The 19,011-nt window shown below is 50.2% G+C and overlaps 1 protein-coding gene across 4 annotated transcripts in view; it reads right to left on the minus strand.

The window, feature by feature from the left end:
• Positions 1-13,738: 13,738 nt before the first annotated feature.
• RAPGEF1 (Rap guanine nucleotide exchange factor 1) overlaps positions 13,739-19,011 on the minus strand; it is a 162,208-nt gene continuing 156,935 nt past the window's right edge. For all 4 annotated transcript variants that reach the window (XM_054500110.2, XM_054500111.2, XM_054500114.2 and 1 more), the window contains 2 exons: positions 17,232-17,360; positions 13,739-16,616 (listed from right to left, as the gene is read on the minus strand). In XM_054500110.2, the coding sequence (XP_054356085.1) occupies positions 16,466-16,616; positions 17,232-17,360 (280 nt within the window). In that variant the 3' untranslated portion in view covers positions 13,739-16,465. The remainder of the gene's footprint in view (positions 16,617-17,231; positions 17,361-19,011) is intronic.

Raw genomic sequence — 19,011 nt, forward strand, 5'->3', positions numbered from 1 at the left:
GGGTCTCACTCCATTACCCCAGGCTGGAGTGCAGTGGCATGTTCACAGCTTACTGTAACCTGGAATTCCTGGGCTTAAGCACTTCTCCTGCTTTGGCCTCCCAAGTAGCTGTGACCACAGGTGTGCACTGCTACATCTGGCTGATTTTAAAATTTTTTTATAGAGACAGAGTCTATGTTGCCCAGGCTGGTCTTGAACTCTTGGCCTCAAACAATCCTCCTGTCTTGGTCTCCCAAAGCGCTAGGATTACAGGTGTGAGCCACGGCACCTGGCCTAGCCTTTTAGCATGTTTATCAGCTATTTGGGTATCTCTTTTTACGAGGTGCCTGTTCAAGTTTTGTGCCCATTTTTATGTTTGACTGTCTTTGTTTTAGAGCAGTTCTGTATGTATTTGAGATGAGTCCTATGTTAGATACAGTATTGGAAACATCTTTTCTCACTTGGTAGCTTCCCTTTTCACTCTTTTTTTTTTTTTTTTGAGACAGAGTCTCGCTCTTGTCGCCCAGGTTGGAGTGCAATGGCACGATCTCTGCTCACTGCAACCTCCGCCTCCTGGGTTCAAGTGATTCTCCAGCCTCAGCCTCCCTCCCTTTTCATTCTTAATGGTGTCATCTGATGAAAAGTTCTCAGTTTTTTTCTTTTTGTTTTTTTTTGAGATGGAGTCTCACTCTGTCACCCAGGCTGGAGTGCAATGGTGCAATCTCTGCTCACTGCAACCTCCACCTTCCAGGCTTAAGCGATTCTCCTGCCTTTGCTTCCTGAGTAGCTGGGATTACAGGCGCCTGCACCATGCCAGGCTAATTTTTGTATTTTTAGTAAGGACAGGGTTTCACCATGTTGGCTAGGATGGTCTTGATCTCCTGACCTCGTGATCTGCCTGCCTTGACCTCCCAAAGGGTTGGAATTACAGGCGTGAGCCACTGTGACCAGCTGAAAAGTTCTCAGTTTTAATGTAGCCAAACTTATCTTTTCCTTTGTAAATAGTATGTGTGTAGGGGTATTTCAGTGGCTTATGTGGCTTAATAAAATTTCTGTACTTATAGGACATGAAGATGCTCTTATAATGTCTTTTAGATCTAGAAGCTTTATTGCTTTTTTTTTTTTTTAAATTTTTGAGTTGGAGTCTTGCTCCATCACCCAGGCTGGAATGCAGTGGTGCCATCTCGGCTCACTGCAACCTCTACCTCCTGGGTTCAAGCGATTCTCCTGCCTCAGCCTCCCAAGTAGGTGGGATGATAGGCGCCTGCCACCACGCCTGGTTAATTTTTGTATTTTTAGTAGAGATGGGGTTTCACCATATTGGCCAGGCTGGTCTTGAACTCCTGACCTCAAGTGATCCACCTACCTCGGTCTCCTAAAGTGCTAGAATTACAGGCGTGAGCAACCGCTGCCTGCCTGTGCCTGGCCTCATTGCTTATTTTCACATTTAGATCTGCCACCAGCCTGGAATAGGTTCCAGAGCTCTGTTTGTCTACTTGTTTTTTTTTTTTTTTTTGAGACGAAGTCTCACTCTGTCACCCAGGCTGGGGTGCAATGGCGTGATCTCAGCTCACTGCAACTTCCACCTCCCGGGTTCAAGCGATTCTCCTGCCTCAGCCTCCAGAGTAAGCTGGGACCACAGGCATGCGCCACCATGCCCGGCTAATTTTTTTGTATTTTTAGTAGAGACAGGGTTTCACTACGTTGGCCAGACTGGTCTTGAACTCCTGACCTCGCGATCCCCCTGCCTCAGCCTCCCCAAAGTGCTGGGATTACAGGCATGAGCCATCGCACCCAGCCCTGTTTGTCTATTTCTTTGCCACTATCACACTTCATTATGGGGATATATATATACACACACACACACACACACACACACACAAACATATATATACACATATATATATACACACACATATATATACATATATGTATATATACACATATGTGTGTATATATATATATTTGACACATTGTCTTTCTCTGTTACTAAGGCTGGAGTGCAGTGGTGTGATCACAGCTCACTGCATCCTTAGCCTCCTTGGCTCAAGCGATCCTCCCACCTCAGCCTCCTGAGTAGCTAGGACCACAGGTGTGCGCCACCATACCTGGCTATTTTTTTTATTTTTCTGTAGAGATGGGGTCTCCCTATGTTGCCCAGGCTTGTTTTTTTTGTTTTTTTAAGATAGGTTGTCAACCAGGTTGGAGTACTGTGGTGTGATTGTACCTCACTGCAGCCCCAAACTCCTGGGCTCAAGGGATTCTCCTGTCTCAGCCTCCCAAGCAGTTGGGATTACAGGCATGAACCACCATGCCCCAAAATCACTTCTCTTTTTTTTTTTTGAGAAGGGAGTCTCACTCTGTTGCCCAGGCTGGAGTTGCCTCAGCCTCCTGAGTAGCTGGGATTACAGGTGTGCTCCACCACACCCGGCTAATTTTTGTATTTTTAGTAGAGACACGGTTTCGCCATGTTGGCCAGGCTGGTCTCAAACTCCTGACCTCACGTGATCCTCCCACCTCAGCCTCCCATAGTGCTGGGATTACAGGTGTGAGCCACAGTGCCCGGCCCCAAATTCAATTCTTAATTCTGATAATTTATCTGTAGATTCTGTTAGGTTTTCTATATACATAATGTTATCTATATATAATGAGTTGTCTTCCTTTTCAATTCTTACCACCTTGGGTATTTTTCTTGCCTTATTGCACTAGCCAGGACCCCTATTATAATGCTGAATAGGAGTGCTGACAGCAGGCAACCTTGTCATTTTCCCAGTCTCAAAATGAAGGCTTTCAACATTTCATCTTGTTAAAAAAACAGATTTTTTTTTCAGGTTAAGTACCCTTCTATTCCTAGTTTACAAAGAGTTTTAAAAAACTATGCATGGAGACTGAATTTTATTTTCATGTATACTGAGAAAATGATCAGATTTAATCCATTAATATGGTAACTTATGTTACCATATTAATTTTCAAATGTTAAAATAGCTTTTCATTCCTGGAATAACTTCATCTTGATGAGGATGTACTATTATACTTTCTGAATTTCACTTTGCTAAAATTTTGTTTAGGATTTTTGCATTGTGTTCATGAGTGAAATTGGACTGTAATTTTCATTCTTGTTATGGTTTCGGTATCGTAATTATGTTGGTCTCATCACAAGAGTTGACAATGTTTCTCATTTTCGTTTTTGGAAGTGTTGTATAAGATCTGACATTTTCTTTTCTTCTTTTTTTTTTTTTTTTGAGATGGAGTCTCACTCTGTTGCCTGGGCTAGAGTGTGGTGGAGCCATCTTGGCTCACTGCAACCTCCGCCTCCTGGGTTCAAGCGATTCTCCTGCCTCAGCCTCCCGAGTAGCTGGGATTACAGGCGCCTGCCACCACACCCAGCTAATTTTTTGTATTTTTAGTAGAGACGGGGTTTCACCATGCCGGCCAGGCTGGTCTCGAACTCCTGACCTTGTGATTCACCTGCCTTGGGCTCCCCAAGTGCTGGGATTACAGGCATGAGCCACTCCGCCCGGCCAAGATTTGATGTTCTCTATTCCTCAAATGTTTGGGAGAGGTGTGTTAGCACTTCCCACTAGAAGCATAGATTTATCCGTTTCTCCTTGTAGTACTGTCAGCTTTTGCTTTACATATTTTGAGGCTATGTAATTAGGTGTATACAAATTTAGAAACTGTTAAATCTGTTGAGTGTAATTTGTATCTTTACAAAGTGTTTCCTTTGTAACTGTAGCAATGCCTTTTGCCTTAAAGTCTGTTTTTTATTAATATAGCTATACTTCGGGTTTTTTTTTTTGGTGGACCGTATTTGCAGAGTATATCTTTTTCCAAAATTTTACTTTCAACTTTTCTGTACTTGTAACTTAATTTTTATTTATTTATTTAGAGACAGGGTCTCACTCTTGCCCAGGCTGGAGTGCAGTGGTGGCGATCACGGCTCACTGCAGCCTGGACTTCCCAGGTTTGGGCAATCCTCCTACCTACCTCAGCCTCCTGGGTAGCTGGGACTACTGGCACTCACCACTACACCTGGCTAATTTTTGTAGTTTTTGTAGAGATGGGGTTTTGCCATGTTGCTTGCCCAGGCTGGTCTTGAACTCCTGGGCTCAAGTGATCCACCTGCCTCAGCCTCCTAGTGTTGGGTTACAGGCATAAGCCACCATGCCCAGACAAGACATTTTCATGGCTGTTTTACATAGCGAGTGTTCATTCATCCACCTGTTTACTCTTTTTATTGCTCTTTCATTCTTTCCTGCAAGTGTGATCTTCCATTTGGGATCATTTCCTTTCTGCCTGAGACAGTTGAGTCTTTGCTTAGTGTGGGTCTGCCAGTGGTGAGTTTTCTGTTTTTGTTCTTCTCACAGTATCTTGATTTTGCCTGCATTTTTTTTTTTTTTTTTTGAGTCGGAGTCTCGCTCTTTGGCCTAGGCTGGAGTGCAGTGGCACGATCTCGGCTCACTGCAAGATTGGCCTCTTGGGTTCATGCCATTCTCCTGCTTCAGCCTCCCAAGTAGCTGGGACTACAGGCGTCCGCCACCGCGCCCAGCTAATTTTTTGTATTTTTAGTAGAGACGGCATTTCACCGTGTTGGCCAGGATGGTCTCGATCTCCTGACCTCATGATCCACCTGCCACGGCCTCCCAAAGTGCTGGGATTACAGGCGTGAGCCACCGCACCCGGCCGCCTGCATTCTTGAAAGGTATTTTCAGTGAGCGTAGAATTTTGGATCGTGGTCCTGTTCTTTCGGCTTTGAAGAAGATACCATTCCCTTATCTTCCGGCCTCAGTCGTGTCTGTTGAGGAGTCTAATTGTGGCTCCTTTGAAGGTAATGGGCCCTTTTTCCCCCTATGGTTGCTTAAAGATTCCTTTTTCTCAGGCGGGGAGTGGTGGCTCACGCCTGTAATCCCAGCACTTTGGGAGGCTGAGGCGGGTGGATCACGAGGTCAGGAGATCGAGACCAGCCTGGCTAACACAGTGAAACCCTGTCTCTACTAAAAATACAAAAAATTAGCCGGGCGTGGTGGTGGGCGCCTGTAGTCCCAGTTACTCGGGAGGCTGAGGTGGGAGAATGGCGTCAACCTGGGAGGCGGAGCTTGCAGTGAGCCAAGATCGTGCCACTGCACTCCAGCCTGGGTGACAGAGCAAGACTCCGTCTCAAAAAAAAAAAAAAAAAAAAAAAAGACTTCTTTTTCTCTTTGGTTTTCAAAAGCTTCATCATGCTGTGCTTTGGTGTATTCTTCTTCTTTATTATCCTGCCTGGGGGTTCATGAGGCTTCTGGAATCCAAGGCTTGATGCTTCCAGTCAAGGACTGGTAAGGAGACATAGAGAGTAATTTGGACAGGAAAAGATTAATATAAACAATAACCCAAAGAGAAGAGAAACTGTGAGTGCTAAAGAATACTCTAGGGCTGAAGGTGAGTACCAAAGAAGAAAAAACTTAGAAGGGCCCAATCCCCATGGCTGGGATTGAGAAGTCACTGGAGAAGGTGTGAGTGCATCCACTGGGAGGTAGCACTCACTGGGCCCCGGGGCCAGAGCTGGCTCACTGGGTGGACAAGTCCCTTTGAGGTGCAGGTGGGCTGAGGCTGGTGGGTGGGCATGCGTTGGGAGTTGGGGTGTTGGGAACCTGCTGGCCAGCAGGGTGGCACAAGGGTGAGGTGTGCATTACCCATCTCTGGACGGCCACAGCAAGGTGGCCACCATAACACCACTGGGGCTGAAGTGACAGGTGTGCGGTAGGGGCAGGTCTCCACACATGCTTCTAGCAGCCATTGAGCCAGAGCAAGGACAAAAGGCCAGGGCCTTCCTCCAGCAGTGTCTCTCCAGCGTCTCTATTGACAGAACTTAATGTGCTCACTGCAAAGGAGACATCTTCATTGCAGAGCAGGTAACGAAGGGTGGACTTGGACATGAGAAGCGGTGACATGATAACTGGCCAGTTGGTTTAGGAAAACTTTTTAAAACAACAGCTTTATTGAAGTATAATCTACATATCATAAAATTTACTCATTTAAGTATATGATTCAGTTCTTTTTAAATTTGCAGAATTGTGCAACCAGCACTGTGATCCAATATTTAAAAGTTTCCATCATCCCCAAAGATCGTTCATGTACCCCTTTTGAGACAGAGTCTCGCTCTGTCACCCAGGCAGGAGTACAGTGGCGCGATCTTGGCTCACTGCAACCTCCGCCTCCCAGGTTTAAGCGATTCTTATACGTCGGCCTCCCGAGTAGCTGGGATTACAGGTGTGTGCCACACCGGGCTAATTTTTGTATATATGTATTTTTTTTCCTGAGAGGGAGTCTCGCTCTGTTGCCCAAGCTGGATTGCAGTGGTGTGATCTCTGTATACTGCAACCTCCACCTCCTGGGATCAAGCAATTCTCCCTCCTCAGCCTCCTGAGTAGCGCCCGCCACCACGCCCAGCTGATTTTTGTATTTTAGTAGAGACAGGGTTTTCCTTTGTTTGCCAGGCTAATCTCGTACTCCTGACCTCAAGTGATCCACTCACCTCAGCCTCCCAACGTGTTGGGATTACAGGCGTGAGCCACCACGTAATTTTTATATTTTTAGTAGAGACGGGGTTTCACCATATTGGCTAGGCTAGTCTCAAACACCTGACTTCAGGTGATCCGCCTGCCTTGGGCTCCCAAAGTGCTGAGGTTACAGGTGTGAGCCCTTTTTGTAGTCCGTCTCTGCTTCCACTTCCAGACAACCATGAATCTGCTCTCTGTATCTATAAATTTGCTTTTTCTGGATACTTCATATAAACGGAATCATGTGATAACACACCCTTTGCATCTGGCTTCTTTCATGTCCGTATTTCTTTTCTTTTCTTTTTTTTTGAGACGGAGTCTTGCTCTGTCGCCAGCTGGAGTGCAGTGGTGCAATCTTGGCTAACTACAACCTCCACCTCCCAGGTTCGAGTGATTCTCCTGCCTCAGACTCCCAAGTAGCTGGGACTACAGGCACCCGCCACCATGCCTGGCTAATTTTTTGTATTTTTAGTAGAGATGGGGTTTCACCATGTTGGTCAGGATGGTCTTGATCTCTTGACCTTGTGATCCACTTGCCTCAGCCTCCCAAAATGCTGGGATTACAGGCATGAGCCACCGTACCCGGCCTCCATGTTTCTTTTTTTTTTTGAGTCGGAGTCTCGCTTTGTGCAGTGGCATGATCTTGGCTCACTGCAACCTTCACCTCTTGGACTCTAAGTGATTCTCCTACCTCAGCCCCCCAAGTAGCTGGAATTACAGGCTCCCGCCATCACATCGAGCTAATTTTTGTATTTTTAGTAGATATGGGGTTTCACCATGTTGGCCAGGCTGGTCTCGAACTCCTGACCTCAAGTAATCCACCTGCCTTGGCCTCCCAAAATGTGGGATTACAGGCGTGAGCCACCGTGCCTGGCCCACCCACAGCTTCTAACCTATCTCCAGTCACTAATTTTGCTCTTAAACAGTCACTGAGTTCTTCATATGAGGTATTTTTTGGTTTAGAATTTCCATTTGTCCTGTTTATATTTTCCAATTATTTGCCAAATTTCTCAGGCTTGTGTTACTCCTAGAACATAGTTAAGCATTGCGCATTCACACCCACATTTAAGAACTCCAAATTTCAGCCTTCGGGGGACTGATTCTGTCAAATGCTTCTGGTTTTGTTTTTTTTTTTTTTTGGGAGGAAATGCTTGTGCCCTAGTTATGTTTTGCCATATGTGAAAAATTAAGAAGTAACTAGAGACCTAGGATGATGTTAATCTCTCCAGTTTCTTTTTTTTTTTTTTTGAGACGGAGTCTCGCTCTGTTGCCCAGGCTGGAGTGCAGTGGCGCGATCTTGGCTCACTACAAGCTCCATCTCCCTGTCCTGCCATTCTCTTGCCTCAGCCTCCCGAGTAGCTGGGACTACAGGTGCCCGCCACCACTGCCGGCTAATTTTTTTGTATTTTTAGTAGAGACGGGGTTTCACCATGTTAGCCAGGATGGTCTCATCTCCTGACCTCGTGATCCACCCACCTTGGCCTCCCAAAGTGCTGGGATTACAGGCATGAGCCACCGTGCCCGACCAAACCTCTCCAGTTCCTTGCCTTTGTTTCTGGCAAGTGCCTGGGTTGCTACGTGTCCAGAATCATCTTAATCCAGTTTCAGGGACTGAGAGGATTTGGAGCTGGCTCTGTCCCTGTGAGGGTTGGTATACTTTTCATGGGTCACCCTTCCACCTGCAGGGCAGCTCCCTGAGGTTTCAATTCAAAGCCTGGTGAGTTCTGGACTCTCCCCTTTTTTCCTTAACTACCCTTTTGTCTGAAGTTCTGCTCAGTTCCTCGGCCACGTCATCTGGAATTGCCAGACGCCCTTAACATTACATGGCCCCAGGTGTCAGGCTTCCCTCCTGTCTCTTCCTGAATCCTGGCCTAGTAATTCCTCCTTCTCTCGTAGCTCTCTGATGACTTTAGGCAGGGTTTTATTATATATATTACATTATTATTTTATTTTATTTTTTGAGACGAAGTTTCGCCCTTGTCGCCCAGGTTGGAGTGCAGTGGCACAATCTCAGCTCACTCCAACCTCTGCCTCCCGTGTTTAAGTGATTCTCCTGCCTCAGCCTCCCAAGTAGCTGGGATTACAGGAATGCACCACCACGCCTGGCTAATTTTGTATTTTTTTTTTTTTTAGTAGAGACGGTGTTTCACCATGTTGGTCAGGCTAGTCTTGAATTCCCGACCTTAAGTGATCCACCCGCTTAGTGCTGGGATTACAGGTGAGAGCCACCTGACCTGCCCGCAGGTAGGGTTTTAAAATCTGATCAAGCTTTCCTAGCAGGATGGCTGGGTGGAATCACCAGAGTGGTAATTCTTTAACACATGTTAGAATTAACTTTATCAAGGACCACATAAAGTCCTTCTTTGATTTCCTTTAGAATAGTTTTGAATTTATACATTATCTGGGGGAGAAGTGACATCTTTACAAAAATTGGCTGGGCATGGTGGCTCATGCCTGTAATCCCAGCACTTTGGGAGGCCAAGGCAGGTGGATTGCCCAGGAGTTCGAGACCAGCTTGGGCAACATGGCAAAAGCCCGTCTCTACTAAAAATAATAATAAAAAAAATTAGCTGGAGGTGGTGGCATGCACCTGTAGTCCCAGCTACTGAGGAGGCTGAGGTGGGAGGATCACCTGAGCACAGGAATATGAGGCTGCAGTAAGCCAAGATCACACCACTGTACTGCAGCCTGGGTGATGGGAGTTGAAACCCTGTCTCAAAAAACTCCCAGAAAGTTAATTTTCGTATCCACAAACACTCACACCTCTCAATTTATTACGGTATTTTTTATGGTTTTTAATAAAATCTTATCATTTTTCCTATAAAGGTTTCACACATCTTTTGCTGGTCTAGGACCTTAAGACTTGTGATGCTAGTATAAATGGGGTCCTTTAAGAATTACATTTTTTGAAGCTGGGTGTGGTGGCATGTGCCTGTAATCTGAGTTCCTTGGGAGGCTGAGGTGGGAGGATTGCTTGAGACCAGAAGTTTGAGACTGCAGTGAGCTATGGTCACATCACTGCACTCCAGCCTGGGCAACAGAGCATTAAACATTTTAACACCATTAAAAAAAACAAAAACAAAAACAAAACAGAAAACAACCCCAAATCCTCAAAAAACAAACAAAAAAAGGATTACATTTTCTGATTGCTGACTGACTGTATACAGGAATATGCTGAACTTTTTATCTGGTTGTATAGCTAGCCACCTTGATAGATTTTCTTGTTCATCTCTCAGTCATTTACTTTTCTTACATCATTGGCAAGGATCTCCAGTACAATGAACGGACAAGGAGTTAGTGGGATCATTCTCTTGTTTCTGATTTTAAAAGAAGCACTTTGAATATTTCACAATTAAGTATGTCTCTATACGATCTTGGAAGGTAACCTTTATCAGATTAAAGAGGCTTTCTACTTCTAGTTAACAAAAAGGTTTTTTTTTTGGCCGGCCGTGGTGGCTCATGTCTGTAGTCCCTACACTTTGGGAAGCCGAGGTGAGTGGATCACTTGAGCTCAGGAGTTCAAGACTAGCCTGGCCAACATGGTAAAACCTGGTCTCTACAAAAAATAAAAAATTAGCTGGGTGTGGTGGTGCGTGCCTATAGTCCCAGCTACTTGGGAGGGTGAGGTGGATCGCTTGAGCCTGGGAGGTCGAGGTTGCAGTGAGCAGATGCCACGCACTCCAGCCTGGGGGACAAAAGCGAAACCCTGAATTCTTGTTATTCACAATGAAAATAACGGCCAGGCGCGGTGGCTCACGCCTGTAATCCCAGCACTTTGGGAGGCTGAGGCGGGCGGATCACGAGGTCAGGAGATCGAGACCATCCTGGCTAACATGGTGAAACCCTGTCTCTATTGAAAATACAAAAAATCAGCCAGGCGTGGTCGCAGGTGCCTGTAGTCCCAGCTACTCGGGAGGCTGAGGCAGGAGAATGGTGTGAACCCGGGAGGTGGAGCTTGCAGTGAGCCGAGATCACGCCACTGCACTCCAGCCTGGGTGACAGAGCGAGACTCCATCTCAAAAAAAAAAAAAAAAAAATGGATGTTGCATTTTTAACAAAGGCTGTTCTGTGACTTGCAGTGACTCTGTGGCTTTCTCCCTTTAATTTGTTAATGTGGTACATTCGGGAGAAGCAAGGCCATGCTGTGAAAATAAACCCTGAAGTCTCCATGGCTTCATTTTTCATTCACATCAAGCAAGCCCTGCGTGGTAAGTGGGGTGGTCCCTGTCCAGGCTCCCCCAACTTGGGGCTCTGCCATCTCAACACCCAGACTCCAGCAGTACCGCGGGTGGGAAAGAGTAAGTAGGGAGCCGCACAATAGTCCTTAAATGCCCAGCCCACAGTGACATGTGTCTGCCTCTCAGATCTCAGGCAGGGGGCTGGGAAGTGTAGTCCCCTGTGTGCCCAGGAAGGAGATGCAAACCAGACGTGTGGAGCAGCAGCGTCTAGCATGGGGTCAGTGATGTCCATTAACTGATTGAAATTATTCCATCCTTGTATTTTTGAGATAAGCCCAACCTGGTCAGGAAGGACTGATTTTTATGTGATGCTGGTTTGGGGTTGCTAAGATGATTTTATAAGTTTTGTATCAGTATTCATACATCGGACGGACTTGTAATTATCTTGTACTGTCCTTGTTTTGATTCGATGTCAAGGTTATATTCCATTCATAAAACAAGTTTAGTGTTTCCCCTTTTTCTTTTCTTTTTTTTTTTTTTTTGAGACAGAGTCTCACTCTGTTACCCAGGCTGAAGTGCAGTGGTGCAATCTCAGCTCATTGCAACCTCTGCCTCCCATGTTCAAGCGATTCTCCTGCCTCAGCCTCCTGGGTAGCTGGGATTATAGGCACCCACCACCCACCACCATACCTGGGTCTTTTTTTTTTTTTAGAAGGAGTCTTGCTCTCGCCCAGGCTGGAGTGCAGTGGCGCGATCTTGGCTCACTGCAAGCTCCACCTCCTGGGTTCACGCCATTCTCCTGCCTCAGCCTCCTGAGTAGCTGGGACTACAGGCGTCTACCACCATGCCCGGCTAATTTTTGTATTTTTAGTAGAGACAGGGTTTCATCATGTTGGCCAGGCTGGCCTTGAACTCCTGACCTCAGGTGATCCGCTTGCCTCAGCCTCCCAAAGTGCTGGGATTACAGGCATGAGCCACTATACCCAGCCTGTGTGATTTTTCGATTAAGAGAAGTAAATGAGGTAAAGCAGTCTGCAAAGTGCCTGGTACCCCAAAATGCTCACCGGACACTGTTCCAAGTATTAACTCATTGAAACTCTGTGAGACCTTAGGAAGCAGAGGCTATTACCCCCACTTCCAGCTGGGGAAACTGGGAAGCAGAGAAGAAAACCACTTACCCAGGGTCATTTTGCTTATCAGCTGCAGAATCAGGACACAGCCCTTTGCAGCCAAGGACATATTCCCCCAGACTGCTGGCAGCCAATGAGGGACTCAGATGGCCCGAACCACATCTTGACTGCTTCCTAAATAATGCACCCCTAGTGAATGAATGAAAAAAAAGGTTTGAATGAATGCTGGGGCCTGCCTCTCATCCCACAGGGGGAACAATGAGCAGTCAGCCATCATACCCTGTTCTCCAGCCTTGTACCACTGGGGGCGGGACCCAGATTGCTGACCCACTGCAAGGTCAGAGCAGGTGGGAGGCTTGGGGCCCTTGGCTCAGACACCTTCGGTGGGACCGCAGTTCTTGGTTGGAGCAGGCATCTGAGCCTCCTGGGTTACTGGCTAAGCATGCACACTCGCAGGCCCTGGGCGGTGACACTGTGGGGGTGGGCTGGAAGCCAAGGTGTTTCCTCCGTAACTATAGCGGCTCCCTTGGTGAATCTCGCGGTCTGCCGGTCTCCAAAGACTAGGGTGGGTCACAGCAGCTGCTGCCCCTCAGCCCTGGTGGGAAGGTTGAGGCCTGAGGTCCATACCTGGCACGTCACCTCCTGCTCACTGGGGTTGCTGGGGCCAGACCGGGTTCCTGGCATTGCTGGCAGGGGAGGGAGATGGGAGTGGAGGACTCAGGAGTGGACTGGTCTCTCTCGGGCCTCTGTGTGCTCACTGGTCGAATTGGACAAAAGCAGATAATGAAGAGCCTGAGGCATGAATGGCTGAGCAATCTGCCCGAGGACGCAACGAACAAAAGACAGAACCTGGGCTTCCATCACCTACAAGGTTCATGGAGGCTTCGGGGTGGCGCCTGACACACAGGCAGCCGACAGCTGAGGGGATGGTGGATGCCTGCCTGATGCGGGGTCCCTTCTATCAGATCTTGTGATCAGCCCAGGAATACTTGGCCCCCTCCCTTTAAAGGGACAGACTTAAGCTGCTGCCTTTGGGGGGCATGAGGGGAGATGCCTCCTCCTCACCAGGCCCGACCTCTGCATGACCAGGTACAGAGAGATGCAGAGATCCTGGGCTTCCCTAGGGGCCGCTGTGGGGCTGAAAGTTGGGGACTGGGAACCAAGGTGAATATGAGGGCTGGCCCTGATCCCCGCCATCCCTGGGTGGCTATGCTGGGGTGCTTGGTCTCAGGTGCTAGGGTAGAAACCCTGGGGCACATGTGGGCCGTGGCGTGGGGGTGGCTCTGGGAGGACAAGGAAGACAGGGAGATGGTGAATGGCCTCCCGGAGCCATTGGGCCCGTGCCTTACTCCGCATGGAGGGGACACAGCACACCTCAGGGCAGAGAAGGGACTAGAATCCCTGGGGCCTCCTCACTCCATCCCTTGTAAGTGCAGAGGCTCTGCTGTTCCTCACTGGGGCTGGGCCCGAGCCTCTGTGTGCTGCCTCCTGGGCGGCAGAGGACACACCGCAAGAGGCACACCATAAAGACAGTGCTTCTGGGCCCCGAGGAGCAATTCTAGAGCCTGCACCCCCGAATCCCACCCGAGGAATGCCCTTTTCACCAGGACACTGGGGTGAGGGGCTCTTGTGCATGAACCGACCTCTGGGGCACGAGCAATTCTTTGTCCAGTTGAATGCTTCTAGGGCACAAGGCCTAGGAGGGAAAGTTCTGGTGACGTCAATTTCACTCAGCCACGACTACCCCAATGGCAGCAAGTGGGCCTGGGAATGGAGTTGAATGACCCTCAGCCTCCCAGGAGCCCCGCCTGCGAGAGGGGTCTCAGAAAAGAGGTAGCAAGGCCAGCCTGGAGCAGGCTGGGCTGTCACTGTAGTTGCACACATGCAGCTGGGCGTGGACATGGCACTGGGCAGCTTTCATCTGTGTTTATTTTTTTCATATAAAAGTTACATGTTTGAAATGTCTGCAGGAAGATGCCACCATCAGACAGGTTAGCTGGGGCATATATATTACAATGTAACCCTGTGGAGGTCGTGGGGCCGGAGCGGGAAGATGCTCCCCAGAATCGGGTTCAAGTCAGACATGGTGTGTGCCTGCCCCTCCTTGCCCCTCCCGACACCTGCAGGTGAGGACTGACCTCTGCAAGGAACGAGTCCTCTGCCTGGCTCATGTCTGTCTGTGAAGACTGATTCCCACAACCCGCTTGGGCCCCCCAAAGGAACAGATGAGCCATGGCCAGGCCGCAGCACTGAGCACAGAGCTCAGCAATAACCAGGGCCAGGCGCAGGGGGCGCAGGGGGACGCCTGCCATCAATAAGTTAGACATACATCGCACCTTGCCGTCCTCACGCAGGGAGTCCCCGGGCACTGCTCATGTGCTGCCTGGGCCCTGCTGCTCAGAACACCAAGGGCTCCCAACGAGGGCCTGGGGAGTTGCTTGGGCACACTGGGGCCAGGCACAGGGTCTGTTCTGAATTTGGGGAAGGTGAAGAGACCCCACCTCTACCCGGCTCAAACCCAAGAACAAGGCAGACAGAGCTGTGGATAGCACCCAACCAGACATGGTTCCGCCTGCTGCTGGGGTGAGAGGCCTGGTTTCTGAGGCTGCAGCATGGCACTGGCATTGCCTGTGCTACAGAGGGGGACTCCTACGAGTCTCACAAATATAGGGAGAATTTCAGTTCACACAACCCAAGGGCCCTGTGTGCAGAGCGGCCCTCACACGCGCACAGCAGCATTCAACAGAGCTGGGCAAGGGAAGGGGTGAGAGAGGCAAGGATTGAAATGAAGGGACTTCAAAAAGAAGGAACAAACTAAAAACCCAACCCACACACAATACTGTTAATAAGCCAGCGACTCTACACACACACTCCTTAAATAATAAAATGAGAGGTCCCGGCTGGCCCCGCAGGACCACTGCAAGAGGGGGGTCCCACCGCCAGAGGGGGTCCCGCCGCCAGAGGGGGTCCCGCCTGCCACTGCACGGCTTTCCTCCCTCTATCTACAGGACAAACAAAACACGGGAGAGGGGAAAAAGCCCACATTTTCTTCTTGATAAATCCTGTTCAAAAACCCATGAAGGACTCAAAGTGACATGGTTGTTTAAAAAAAATCCTAAATGATCAACAGATGTTGCTTTCTCTATTTTTCCTTTGTTCTGTTTGAACTGGGCTAAGTAAGCACAGTTAGACCCTGCTGTTCACTTGACCACGTCCTAAACCCGGGACAAGTGAGCACTCATTCATGCACAGCAGACCCGGAGGCATGGGCTGGGGCAGCACGACTGGGTTCCCGCAGCGCCCTGCCTGCAGGCTCAGGCTGGAGGCCACGGAGCCAGGCGGCACAGGGCAGATTCTGTTTGCCAAGCGCCCCACAAGCCTGGCCCAGATTGTCAAGCTCAGCAGCGAGAACGGTTTTGATGAGGAGGATGGAAACAGCATCTGCTCTGGAAGCCACTCTGGCGTGGGGAGAGTGGGGAGAGGGTGCGCCTGCTGCAGCTGCTGCCTTCGGAGGCTCCACTGTGGCCAGACTTCTGCCTCCCTGCACCCCGAGGGCCCACTCGGGTGCCTCAGGGATGCCCTTCCCTCCCAGGGGCACTGACAGCACTGGCTGAAAAGTCGGAAGAGCCAGAGGAGGAGCCCCGCTGGCCGGCCCAGGATGGGGCAAGGAGGGAGGGAAAGCCAGGGGATGGGGAGGGACAGGAGATGGAGTTTAAGGCACACAGCGAGCGATGGAGGAGGGAGGTGCTGGCCTCTCCCCTCTGAATTAACTCCCCCAGGAGCTCAGCTCTGGCCTCAGTTTGGTGAGGTTCAGAAGACTCCCAGCAATAAAACGTATTTCTTGGATGATCAAGTCCTCCCTTACTCCAGCCTTCTCTTCTCTGCTCCCCAGGTGGTGTGGGAGGGGCCTGGTGGCCTGGGGTAGGCGGTGAGCGGCGATGGGATAACAGAGACTGTTGCTGCTCTCAGGCGAGCAAGGGAGGCCCTGATGGCGCCAGTACCGTGGGGCAGAGCACCAGCTGCGGGGCTGCTAAGGCGTCACCTGCGTACCTTTCCTGGCCTGCTGAAAAAGCTCACACCATCCTCCATGCATCAGAAGCGGAAGTGGAAAGTGAAAGGACCCTCCCCCGAGTCTACTCTGCATTCTGCCCATCCAGCTGCTTGCCCCCATTCCAGGGCCCCTGGAGGACAGCCCACCCCAGAAGGCCTCCACTCATTTGAGATTTCAGAAGATTCGGGGACCCTGGAGCTTAGGGAGGGGGAGCACCCACCATTTCCTTGGTCTGCTGATGAGGTCTCTGCTGCTCTCTCCCTGGAGGGGAGTGGGTGTAAGGTCAAGAGGGGAGAGATGGAAGTAAAAGCAGAAAACAAAACCAAACCAGAAAACCACCGGTTTGCAAATTGGCAACAAGACCTGCCTGCTGGCTGCCCTGAGGCCCACGGGTCTGCTCCCACAGAGGAAGGAGGCAGGAAGCGGCTGGCAGGCTCCAGCTCCTGCCCAGCCCCGCTGAGGCCTGGCCAGCCTCGTGGCTCCGAGGCCGGGACTCCTGCCATGCGCCTAACAGGTCCAAGGTCCTCTCCAGTCTGGGAGCTGCCCTCCGCGCCCCTCGAGCATTCTCCTCGATCCCGGCGTCTGCTCCTAGGTTTTCTCTTCCCGGTCTGTTTTTCTCCTTGTTATGTTCCTGGGTTTAATTTTCAGAGAAAGTTCCCATAGGGCCTCCTCAGCCAGGTGGTCACTGAAGTCATTGAAGAAGTTTATAATGTCGTCGTTCCTCCGGATGTCATAGTGCCTGGTGCAGGGGATGGGGAGCAGTCAGTGAGCACCTGTGTGGGCTGGATGGCCCGATGGCGCCACCCTCCTGGAAGGTACCGCGGGGACCATCCCCACAGCCTCGCAGCAAACAGATGCTGCAGGGGCTACCATTAACCAATGTGACAGAGGGGACACCAGCGCTCAGAGATGGTGCCACCAGCACATGGAGCACAAACAGGGCCCTGAGGCTGGGCTGCTCACAAGCAAGGGGCCCCAGGTGACCCCACTGCCCCCAACAATGCATGCCAGGACCCACCCTAGGGGAGCTCTGGTGCCTCAGAGTCAGGCAGGCCAGGGTTTGTCAGGCCCTTCTCACAGCAAGGTGGGCACCAGCTTCTGGTGTGTAAAATGGGAGGACGAGCTATGCTGTCACGGGGTCCAGGCCCAGGGCCAGGCTAGGCCTGGCATGGAGCCTGGTGGGCATGCTCTCAAGTCATCCTGGCAGAAACTGAAGGGCCCGGACTATATCTCAGCAGTGGCAGGTCCCTGGGTCCTCTGTGGCTCCCCCTCCCCTCGGTGTCCCGGGCTATCTCTCCTTGTGTGTGGCCTGGGGCTCAGCTCTGCCTGGCACCCCCGGGGCGGTGGCACTCACGCCTGCTGGAAGCACCGCATGCTGTCGAGGATGTTGAACTGCTGCCACCGCTTGGAGAAGTTCACTTTCCCGTCGATGTAGTCTGGGTTTCCCAGGTGAACGAAGGTCAGGTCCTGCAGGATCAGCCCCCTGGGAGGATGAGTTAGGCAGCCTGTTACTGCTACGGGGTTTGGAAGCAGCAAGGGCTAGAGCCACGTGTCAGGCGCTAGGACTCGCAGTGAGCAGCTTCCAAACCCCAGAGCAAACCAAAGAGCCAGTATGGTGTGTCTCTTTCCCAGAACAAACTCCCGCCTCAGCCTCTGGCCTCTGGCTCCACAAGCGCCTGCTGGGGACCTCGGAAGCCAGTATGCTGATGAGGAGCCTGAGGATGATGCGGCTGCCATGGCTCAACCCATATGGGCAAAGCTGTGGGCTACTAAAGTAACATTAACAAATGAGCAGTAAAAAAAAAAAAAATAACAAAATCCAAACCAGGGGGCAGGGGCAGGGGCAGAGATCTCATTTTATTAACAGGTGTGGTGGGCTGGGTGCAATGGCTCACACCTGTAATCCCAGTACTATAGGAGGCTGAGGCAGGAGGATTGAGCTCAAGAGTTTGAGAACAGCTAGGCTGGGTGTGGTGGCTCACACCTGTAATCCCAGCACTTTGGGAGGCCAAGGTGGGAGGATCACCTGAGGTCAGGAGTTTGAGATCAACCTGGCCAACATGGTGAAACCCTGTCTCTACTAAAAATACAAAAAGTAGCCAGGCATGGTGGTGCACGCCTGTAATCCCAACTCGGGAGGCTGAGGCAGGAGAATCACTTGAACCTGGGAGGCGGAGGTTGCAGTGAGCCAAGATGATTGCGCCACTGTCTGGGTAACAAGAACGTAATAAGAACTCCAGCCTGGGTAACAAGAACGTAACTCTGTCACAAAAAAAAAAAAAAAAAAAAAGTTTGAAACCAGCCTGGGCAACATAGCAAGACCTCGTCCCTACAAAAAATACAAAAGTTAGCTGGGCATGGTGGTGTGCGCCTGTAATCCCAACTACTAAGGAGACCGACGTGGGAGGATTCCTTGAGCCCAGGAGTTCAAGGCTGCAGTGAGCTATGATTGCACCACTGCACTCCAGCCTGGGTGACAGAGACTCCGTCTTTATTAAACAAACAAAGAAACAGGCCGGGCGTGGTGACTCATGCCTGTAATCCCAGCACTTTGGGAGGTCAAGGCAGGTGGATCACCTGAGGTCAAGAGTTCGAGACTAGCCTGGCCAACATGGTGAAACTCCATCTCTACTAAAAAAAATAACAAAAAAAAAAAAAAAAAAAAAAAAAAAAATTAGCCAGGCGTGGTTTGCATGCCTGTAGTCCCAGCGACTACTCAGGAGGCTGAGGTGGGAGAATTGCTTGAACTCAGGAGGCAGAGGTTGCAGTGAGCCAAGATCATGCCACTGCATACCGGCCTGGGTGACAGAGTGAGACTCCATCACAAACAAACAAAGAAACAAAGAAACAAACAAGGTGTAGTAACTTAATAGGTGCTTCTGACTGCAGAGGACTTAAGGCCAGATGAGAAAGACAGGGGCAGTTCCTCCACTCAGGGAGAACTCAGCTTGAGGGAGCAGACATGGAGCCATGGTGCGAAAGACTGTTAGTGCTCAAAGCAGAAAGCCTGGGGATTTGTATCTCTGAGGGTCGAGGCCTCGAGGGCAGCCCTGCAGTAACCCTACAGGATGTGCCACTGAACACTCAGCCTTGGGATGCTGCTGCGTTTTTGGTCTCTTGGAGATTCTCAGTGT

Source organism: Pongo pygmaeus, chromosome 13 (genome assembly GCF_028885625.2).
Source record: "Pongo pygmaeus isolate AG05252 chromosome 13, NHGRI_mPonPyg2-v2.0_pri, whole genome shotgun sequence".
Lineage (NCBI taxonomy): Eukaryota > Metazoa > Chordata > Mammalia > Primates > Hominidae > Pongo > Pongo pygmaeus.